General features: G+C 64.1%; 1 protein-coding gene across 4 annotated transcripts in view; it reads right to left on the bottom strand.

Moving 5' to 3' along the window:
* Positions 1-201: 201 nt before the first annotated feature.
* Positions 202-9,917, bottom strand: part of RGS3 (regulator of G protein signaling 3) — a 67,290-nt gene continuing 57,574 nt past the window's right edge. For 3 of the 4 annotated variants that reach the window (XM_086763788.1, XM_086763787.1, XM_086763784.1), the window contains 5 exons: positions 6,885-6,958; positions 3,177-3,278; positions 2,367-2,428; positions 1,556-1,722; positions 202-1,465 (listed from right to left, as the gene is read on the bottom strand). In XM_086763788.1, coding sequence (XP_086619914.1) covers positions 1,280-1,465; positions 1,556-1,722; positions 2,367-2,428; positions 3,177-3,278; positions 6,885-6,958 — 591 coding nt within the window. In that variant the 3' untranslated portion in view covers positions 202-1,279. Of the gene's footprint in view, positions 1,466-1,555; positions 1,723-2,366; positions 2,429-3,176; positions 3,279-3,398; positions 4,042-6,884; positions 6,959-9,917 lie in introns of those variants that run through there. The other variant, XM_086763786.1, reaches the window with a different exon arrangement.

The raw sequence follows: 9,917 nt of genomic DNA, 5'->3' as shown, positions 1-9,917 counted from the left end.
CAAAAACTTTCTGTGTTCCTGCAGGGCTGCCCTCGGGCCTGGCCTCAGGAGCATCTGGCAGCTGCTCCGTCACAAAAAGCAGCTCAGAAATTCATGCAACCAGATTTTCCCATCTTTAGCCATGCAGTAACAGGATTTTACGCCCCTCGGTGAAGCAGGGGACTGCGAAACACGTCACGAAGAAAAGGCAGCTACAAGAACTCGTATTCTCCTTTTATTTACCTATGACCACGGCAATGCGTTTTCGCTAGCTGCAGAGATGCTTCACAACGTAAACTGGGCGCCTGGAGGCAGGCAGGCCGTCCAGCCGTCAGGTTCAGTAACAACCCCTGCTTCCCAAAATACGATACGGTTATCCAGAGTACGGAGAGCCCCTGATGCACAGAGCTGCTCTTCTCCACCAGCAAGCCCTCCGTCGTCAGGGCGGGATATATACACTCAGGCTCCGCCAGCGGCCCGCTGCTAGGGAACGCGTTTTGTCAGATCAAACCCGCGAACTTAGAAAATGTACGCACTCGGAAAAAAAAAAGGCATCCACTCCACCGGAGAACTCCGCCGCAACACACACAAATATTGCACTTGTAGTTTCAGAACGGGAAAGGACACGAGTATTTCCTATCACACAGCAACACGTCCAGCTACGGGAGGTCAATAAATAAACCAGGGGTGGGAGCGGGAGGCGGTCGGCTTGCGCACCTCCAGCGCGGGGGAAGGACCTGGCTTTCGCTGCTCCCGGGGACCCGCCGCCAGCGAAAGAAGCGCCGGGCTCCGACGAGACAGCTGCTTCGGGGTAGCCGAGAGGCATCGCCGGCACGGGGAAGCACAGCAGCATGGTGGGGCTGGTCCAGTTCAGAAGTCTTTTATCCGAGGAAGATGCTCACGTGGGTGCTGTTTTCCCCTTGACGGAGCCCCGCACAAAAGCCCTCCTCCTCCTGCCGAGCGGGGATTACTCATTGCCTTCCGACAACACTCGCAGCTCGGGCGCGCGCGCTTCACAGTAGTTTTGTGGGAGCTTCCCTCCTGGCCGAAATCCACGCCGGAGTCACCCCGAAGGCGTCGTACCAGCGATGGTGAGACGGGGCGATGGAGCAGTACCAGCCTGCTGCGCTTCTTGGTCCCCTCGGCCTCACGCCGCCCCGCGCCCGTCCGCTGCAGGAATATGGCTCGGGGGCACAAACGGCAGCAGGACCGCACGCTCCCACTGTCCCCCGGGAAGGCCTCTGCCGCCCAATTTCATGTAAACACACAGGTCCCAGCCTGCCCCGAGAGGGTGCTGGGCCTACAGCGGGGAGCTGGCCTTCTTCTGGTTGATTATGTCCAAGTACAAGTCAGAGCGGAGGAAGCGGGGGTACGAGTCCTTCTCCATAAGCCCATAAATCCTCTTCTGTGCGAGGTCGAAGCAGCTGCGGGTGATGTTCTGCAGGTTCTCCTTGGTGTGCTCCCGTGTGTAGGAGTCCAGGTTGACCTACGGGCAGAGAGAGCAGCGCCGGTGAGCGGCTCCGAGGGCAGCTGCCGTGCCGCAGAGCCACGCACCAGCGCGGGAGCCAGCCCTCACCTCCTTGCAGGACTGGATGGCGATGTACTCGGTGAAGATCTTCTTGGCCTTGGAGACCATCTTGGACTGGGATTTGATCTTCTTGAACTCCTCACAGGCCAGCCAGAACTCCAGGTTCTCCTCACTGAACTCGGTGCGCAGGAAGGCCCTGAAGGCAGCGAGCCCGTCTGCGGGGACAGAGACACGTCTGCTCCCGGCTCGCAGGCCCCACAAAACCCAGCAACCCTGCAGAGCTGCAACCTTAAACTCCCGCCCCGCACCGTCCCCTAAAAACCCCGCGTGAGCCCTCATGCAAGGCATGCCGGGATGGCGTTGCCAGGCCAAGAACCGCAACACAAACCATCCATGTGCTGAATCCACAGTTCTCAGCCCGGCTGCACGCATGGAGAGCCAAGAGGGAGGCTGGGCTTGGAGTGGGGGCAGCAGTGGGGACAGGACCCCCTGGCCGTCCCTGTGGGGCCGGGTGCAGGATGTGACCGCGACGCAGGGTGTGAGATGCAAGAAGGGGAACGGTCTACAGCAGCTCCTGCCTCACGCACCCTCTGCACGGCTCCGCGTCAGGCACGGACACGCATCGCTGCCTGCTCCTCCCCAGGCCGGAGAGCTCTGCAGCCCCAAGCCGCGGCTCGCCCCGGCCCCCACCACAAAATCCCACCCCAGGAGCAGAACGGGTGCAGACGAGGGGCAGCCACTTTCTCTCTGACTACCCCCAAACACCAGAAGGGATTAACGGAGGAAATCCCAGCGTTATCCCTGCACGTGCCTGGCTGTTCCCCGGCAGCGGAGGCGGAAGAGGCGGGTGAACACTTACACTTGTGCAGCAGCAGCTTCTCCAGGGAGTCCCCCCACTTGAGAGCTTCCTCGGGAGTGGGCCTGCGGGAGAAGGACGGTGCGTGGGCAAAGCGAAGCTGCGAAAGCCGCGCTCGCTGCCTGCCGCAGCGCAGCACGAGCGAAACATTTCCAGCCAATAAAGCAATGCTGTGTGCCCCAGCGGGGCTGGGCCTGGCTCCCACAGCCGCACCAGTAACACCAGTGCATCTGCCAGGCTCTGCATCCTGCGGCACCGCTGGGACTTTGTGGAACGGAAACCTCTGCCTTTAGATAGGCAGGAAGAAAATCCGATGTAAGGGGGTCTGCGTGGGCAGCTGTGCCGCTCCGGGTGTCTGAGCAAGAACTGGAAAAGCTCCGGGCAATGCCCAGGAGGCCGCGGGACGGCAGGGATTTCAGCCCACCCCGTTCAAGCAGCCGGAAAAGCCGCCGGGCGTGAGAGTAGGGAGGGCTCATCTCCGGCTGCTGGAGCATCTCCAGAGCAAAGTGGTTTTTCAAACCATCCTCTGGCCGGTTAAGGCTTCACGTACAGGCGCTGGGAGAAAGCAGCCGTCAGGGAAATTTCCAGCCCAAGGCGCCGTGCTGCCTCCCGGGCATGGACCTCCCACCCGCCCAGGGAGGAATTTTCAGCCAACAAATGTTTTCAATGCTCCTCCGACACAAAAACCGTTTGCCCCCAGCTTCTCCAAACGGGGCGACCCCAGCCTCCCCGGAGGCGATGCTCAGCCCCGCGCAGCTTCTTCCCAAGCCCCCACGGCTCCCGGTCCCCGCACCACCCGCTCACAGCACCTACTTGAATGACTTGAGCACTTTGTCCAGCTTGCCAGAGGGGTTGGCCCCCGGCGACTCGTTTCGCCGCCGAAAAATCCCCAGCCGGTTCTTCATGTCCTTGGCTCTGGAGGGAAGAGCAAGTTTTAGCAGGCGGGCAAGGGGTGGGGGGGGACACCCAGCACCCAGGGGCCTCGCCGGCAGCCTTGTCCCACACGTCGCCCGCCACCCTGCGCCCGCCACCTACTCCTTCATGGTGTGCCGGCGCTGCAGGCTGCCGTTGTGGGGCCTCTGCATGCCCAGCAGCATCTCCGCGTGAAACTCCAGCGGCTGGGGCTTGGAAAGGTCACGGAAAAAGGGCATGGCTGCTGGGACGGCCCGCACAGCGGCTCCCGGAGCGACCGGCGCGGCCAGACGCTCGGCTGTTCTGACGCCGGCTCCGTGCCACGCTCCCACTCGGTGCGGCCAGCGCGGAAGTGGGAGGGTTCAACCCAGAGGAGCTTTAAATGCGGCGTGGGGTGAACGAGGCGCGCGTGAGTAAGGGCTGTGTCAGCCCCACCGCTGTTTCGGACAGCTGCGCCGTTGCTGGGGAAACTCAAGGAAAGGTGGAAAAATCAGCGCCAAGGGCGGATAGAGAGGCCTTTCAAGAGACGGCGGGGAAAATAATCACAGCGGGGATTTACGAGGGCTATTTATAGAGCGCAGGCGTCCCGGCGAAGGCAGCGGGGCCGGCGGCGGGGCTGAGCAGGGTTAGGAGCGCTGCAGGGACAGCACTGCATCGTGTCCCAGCTGCGGGGACGGGAGCCCAAGCATGACCCACCAGTGCTCACACTTCTCAGGTGCCAGCCCGGGACGGGCACGGCCGTGGGGACATCGCCGTAACAGGGCGGTCGGGACAAGCGGCGTGCGGCACAGAGGGTGCCAGGGCGCAGACCCCCCGCACGGCCACTCGGCATGGCACCCCCTCCGCCGTCCCTGCTCGGACAGACTGAGGTGCACCCGGACGCGGGGCTCCTGGTTCCCCCAGGAACCTGCCACCAGGACAAAGCGGGACAAATATTTTTGGCAAGCGCCATGGGAAAATGGGACCCCCCCAGCCCAGCCCCAGGCTGGCCCTTTGAGAGCTGCCAGGGGCCAAGGCTGGGGAGCGGGAGGTGGAAGAGGGGACGGGCGCGGGCGATGCTGTCCCCTCGTGGCACAGCCCCTGCATGACACCAAGCACGAAGGGGCGCAGGGGACACGCAGGGGGCATGGGATGCTCAGCTGCACCGAGGCTGGCGGTGACACCAGGGTGGACGGAGCCCAGGGGTGGCACGGCCAGGCCGCCCCCGCAACCTCCCACGGGTCCCACGCCAGTGGGTCCACGCCAGGATGCTCGGAGGAGCCGCCGCTGCCTGGCCAAGCCATGCCCAGGGCTGGCTGGGGACACCAGCGGCACGGGGGGATGCAAGGCCAGGGGGTGCCCCACCCGAGTGATGCTCACTGGACCCACAGCTCCCTCCAGTCCCAGGAGGGTAAAACACAGCAATCACTGGGGAAAAAAAGGGGTGCAGCAACCCCTGGGCTCAGTCCTGCAAGGTGCTCAGCACCCTGAGCCAGGGAAGGATTTTAGAGGGCAGCCACCCTTCTCTCAGTCCCCAGTGCCACCCGTGCCCTCGTGGCGGGGGGTACAGACAATTTCGCTGCCTTCACATCGTCCGGGCTGTGGTCCCACTGCCAGGCACCAGCCCAGTGCTAACGTGGGAAAAGCGGATCCAGACATGGAGCCTCCCACTCCAAACACCATCCGCCTCCCGTTACCCATGCCAGCAGCCGAGGACCAGCCGCCGGACGGGACAGGCCACCCCACACAGCCCCAGGCGACAATTTTAGCAGCGTTCCCAGTTCAGCAAGGCAGCCGCTGCAGCTCAGCGCCCAGCGGGGCTTTCGGAGCACCAAGAAGCCCTTGTGCGTGTCCCCGGCACACGTGGGGCCACCTCTACCTGCGCAGCATGTGCGCAACCCCAGCCAGCCGCAGCGGGCAGCCCTGCCACGCGCCGGGCGCTGGGCTCGCAGGTGATGGCGGCCCGCGGGCAGCGCTGCCAGCTGTACCACGCCAGCAAGCATCACCCCAGGACGTTCCTCGACTGCAAACCTGCTGCTCCTCTTGCACACGCTTGTAAATAAATAGCAAACGGCATGAAACTGGGGTGCAGCAGCCGTGGGCACACAACGCCCTCAGCTGCGACTGATCTGTGGCATAAAATGTCACAGAAAAAATAATATTTCGTAAAAAACTGCTGGCTTCTCTCTGGAATCACCCCTACAGAGCCAGATGCGCCCAGCACCCTCGCATGGCCACGAGGCCACATCCAGTCCCATCGCCCTGCGCCGCTCCCAAACCATCCCCTGCAAAGCCCATCGCCTTCCCCGCAGGCGGCTCCAGTCCTACCTTTCCAGGTATTTTTCGGAGAAGTCCACCATGGCGTGGTACATCAGGGAGTGCCCGTGAGCGTGCCGGTGCCGGGAGAGGCGGCGAGTGCCGAACCCCGGCCCCTCGCACCATAAATACTCCCCGCCAATGGCGGGCAAACGGGCTGCACAGCCAATAGCTGGCCGGTGCGATGCCGAGAGGCTTCCCAGCGCATCCCCCGCCGCCTCAAGGTGAGGAGAAAACCCTCTCCGCAACCACCCCTGACCCCGCCGAGCTGGGGGCGGCTGAGCCCCCCCGCCAGCCCGCCCGCAGCAGGGACACACGGATGGGGGGACGTCCCTGCTGCAGGCTGCCAGGGATTCATTTTCATTTCAAGTGTTGTTGGGGGGGAGAAATAATGAAAAGAGCTAAAAATAGCCAGTTGCAGCTGGGAAGCGCGCGGGACAACAGTGCCGCTCACTGGCAGGCGACACGTGCGGCAGAGCCGTCGAGCCGGCGTGGGCAGCCAGCGTGCTCGGCCCCCTCGCACCCCGAGCCGCTCGAACCCACGTGTGGCTCCTCCACCCGTCCAGGGCCACGTGCAGCAGGGAAAGACCCAGCCCCGGGCATCCCCGCGGCCCTGACACTCGGCCGGATCCCGCGTTGTAAAACCGGAGGCCGTTCGTTCCAAAATATCCCCGCCTGCCCCCACCCAGCTGCAGCTGCGCTCCTGGGCAGCAAAGGCCATGGCTGCCTCGTCCTCGACCGGACCCCCTTTTGGGCACCCCACAGCCTTACCAGGAGAGGTGGAGGGGCTGCGAGCGTCTCTCGGCAGCCCCCACCTTGGGCGCTGCCGCCACGCTGCCCGCACGCTGCGATGTGCTGCGAGGGCTGCAGCCCGTCCGGCGCTGGGAAACCCCCCCATTCCTCCTCCCGGCACGGGGCCAGCAGGAAGGAGGCCCCCAGCTCACGTTTCACCGCTCGCATGTCCTCTCCCTGAACCTGGCGCCGCGGGAGCAGAGCTCTGCCCGCACCATGGAAGCTGCTTTCCCCACACCTCTGGCCAGAGATGGCTCGTTGGCCCCATCGAGCGCGCAGGGGGCCGATCCCAGCCGGGCGGTGCAATGCCCCCAGTGCGCACCCCACCCCCTCCCTGAAAACCACGACTCCCTGTCTGAAGCGAGACCTTGGCTCGCGCGTCTGCGGCTTTCTTCCCAGAAAAGCTTGGGGGAATGAGACAGGGGGACCCCGAGGGCTGCCTGGGCCCCCGGCTCGGCTGCAGTGCCTGAGCACCGCAAGCAGCCCTGGCGCGCTCTGATGCCACCGCGACGCGACACTTACAGGTTCCTGCTCCGTTTCTTGCGGGAGGTCTCGTCCCCTTCGTCACAGCTGCACTCGGCGTCGGCTCCACTCAGCTTGGGGGGGACAAAAAAAACATGTCTGTATCACCATGCCAGTGCACGCCAACGGTGGCACTCCCCATGTCACCCACCAGCAGTGCCAGCATCCCCCGCGGTCCCAGTCCCCACAGCACAGAGCCACGGCACCCGCACCTCCCCGCTACCACGGCTGGCTGCGGCAACGCAACAGGACAAGCTCCTCTCTGCTCTGCCACGGGAACCGGCCTCCCCCCGCCCGTCCTGTGCCGCCCCCAGTTCGTGGTGTTCCTGGAGCACCCAAGGACACGTCACGCTGGTGGCCCAGGTACCCCTCCACGTTCAAGACGCTGACGGGTACCTCCTACGGGGAGGACACTGACACCCCCATTCCTAACACTCCTGTTCCTTCTGTCCTAGGTGGGCACAGGGACCCCTCCCCAGCCTGCAGAGCACCTTGTGCCCCCAAAATCAATCCGGGGTCCCCCAGCAGCCCGCAGGAAGGAAGAACAGAGAACAGTTCAGCCAGAATTGAATCATATCGTGGCAGCTTTCATGTCCAAGGAGCACCCAGAGGGCTCCACTCCCTGACCACCACCCTGGGGTGGCCTGGCCAAACCAAAGGGACCTCGGAGACATCACGAACTGAGGGCAGCACCAGTGAAGCCTCCGAGCCACGAAGCCTGGGGGCAGGCTTGGGGGCCCCTGGGACCACCACAGCACAGGGGCTTTAGTAATTCACCCATTACTGAAGGAGACTGGAAGATGCTCGCAGCCAGCTCGACCCCTCACCAAGCTCAGCGCACGTTGCTGGGGGCTGCGGGGCACTTTCCAGGATCATCGCCCCACGGCCGTGCCGTGGGAACCCGCTGCGCAGCCCCGCAGCCCCGGGCTCGAGGCTTTTGACACTTCCTTCCATTCTGCGCCCAGGTTTCCGGAGTTTATCGGCCCCAAACAATGCAGCCCTCGCAAAGCACCTTCCCCGAGCAGATAGGGCCCCGGCAGGCGGGCCGGCCAGGGCGACGCGCAGCCGGAGCACGTTTCCTGCCATTGTCCAGGGAGGCTCCGCCGCACTGGGGGACAAAAGGCAGCAGCGGAGCTCGCCCGAGGAGTCCCAGCGCTCCCAGCTACAATGGGCTCCTAAAACACCCACCTCTGAGCCTCGACTGTGAGGAGGTGAGCAGAGAGCCACGCCGGGCACCACGGTGTTAAAAGGGCCAATACAATGGAAAAAAACCCAAACACCAGGATGGATGCTGTGCCCTGCCACCGCGACTGGGTGCAGGCACTGTCGGTGCTCAGGTTGGTAGTGCACACGGTGCAGGTGAGGGGATCCACAGGGATATTGTGCAGCAGCATCCTGCTCCGGAAACCTCAAGAGGGTTTAATCCAACTAAGCAAAAGCACAGCCTGACAGAAGTGACTCCAAAGCGTAGGCAGTGGGACGGCAGCAGACCAAAAGCCCGTGCATGCAGTGCCCAGCACCGTGCCCACCGCGGCCCCCGGGCAGCCTCAGCCCTTCCGCAGCAGGTTAAGGCACCGGCCACGCAGAGCCGGACAGAGCTGCTGTAGGGCTGGGAGCGGGAGCACCAGGAGGTCCAGCAGCCACGCTGTCCTCACCGCCGGCATGAGCTGCCTCTGTTCCTGCTGGAAAAAAAACAACCCGGTCTCCTCTGCACCAGAGTTTAATCCAGGAGGAGCTGAGTTCACCCGGGCGCTCTCCGGGGAGGGAGGGGGTACGCTCCCCAGGTCTCCCCCCAGCAGTGAGCGTGCCGCCCGGTCTCAGCCAGCGCTGAGGAAGCCTCCGGCTGCAGAGCCGCGCGCTCTCAGGCTGCACGCACAGCGGCACTGTGAAACCTCTTTCCGCGAGCCTCAGCTCTGCGGCCCTAACGGGACGCTGTCAGCAGGCGCTGACGCTGCCACCACCTCCCCTGCATCCGCACCCGGCGGGTGTCCCTGCCACAAAGGTGTGCCTTCTCCACAGGATCCGGGAGGGGGTCTGAACCCCCCAGCCCACAATTGCTGCCACCAGCCCCCAAGAGTTTGGCTACCCCATCTGACCGGCCTGTTAGACTCGTGAGGGCTCTCACCAGCTCTCTGGGGACTCCGAGCCCAAAAAGTGCTCCAGGAGACAGCGGCAGAGGTGGCTTTTGAAGCGGCATGAGCCCAGCAGGGAGAGGGTTAACCACATCACACTGCCAAGCTCCGCACGCAGGGCTCTGTACCAGTCCCTTCTGCCAAGGAGCCAGTGTGATGTGGTCCTGCGCTCTGCAAGGCGGTCCCGAGCAGCATGACATGGTCCTGAGCCACGTAACGCGGTCCTGACCTGCACAGCGCGACCCTCAGCATCGCAACGCGTCCCGAGCCAAGCAGCAGAGCCCCGAGCAGAGCGGTACCCGCAGCCGCTGGCAGTGATCAGGCAGAGCAGGGTGCTGGGCCAGCGCCGCGGGAAGGCCAGCAGCCGCGCTGGGCCCCCAGCCAGGCCTCACCCGGGGAGCACGGGGCGAGCAGCACTGCTCACGCGCAGCCTCTGCCGTGGCGCATCGCTTCCTGTAAACATTTCTTAAGCAAAAGTACAGGAGAGGTAAACTGCTCCAGGGGGCACAGGGAGCATCCCAGAGCTCCGGGCCCGTGAACCAGCCCCGTGCAAAGCTCCTGCTGCACGGCCTCCACCGCTCCTCCTTCTTTCTGCGTGTGGGAGTCAGAAACCACTGCTGAGCCCAACCTTTTCCCGTGACAGGCCCTCCGCAAGCGTCAGAGGCCTGCGTGAGGCTGTGCGAGGCAGAAGCCACCCCGCTCCCACCATCTCCAAGCACACCAGGGCCTCCTGGTCACCGGACGCTCTCTGCAGCCCGGCTTTTCCCTGACCCGCTGCTGCGAGCAGCTCTTTGCAGACACTCAGGGGCGCCTCTCCCTGCACCGGTCTTGGCAGACAGCGGCTCTTCAAGACATGGGATCCTGTAGGATCTGGATGCATTGGTGGGAGATGCCCACGCAC

The sequence above is a fragment of the Chlamydotis macqueenii genome, chromosome 20, assembly GCF_036417535.1.
Source record: "Chlamydotis macqueenii isolate bChlMac1 chromosome 20, bChlMac1.mat, whole genome shotgun sequence".
Taxonomy (NCBI): Eukaryota; Metazoa; Chordata; class Aves; order Otidiformes; family Otididae; genus Chlamydotis; species Chlamydotis macqueenii.
The sequence above is the reverse complement of the archived record's forward strand: the minus strand, read 5'-3'. Positions and strand labels throughout refer to the sequence as shown.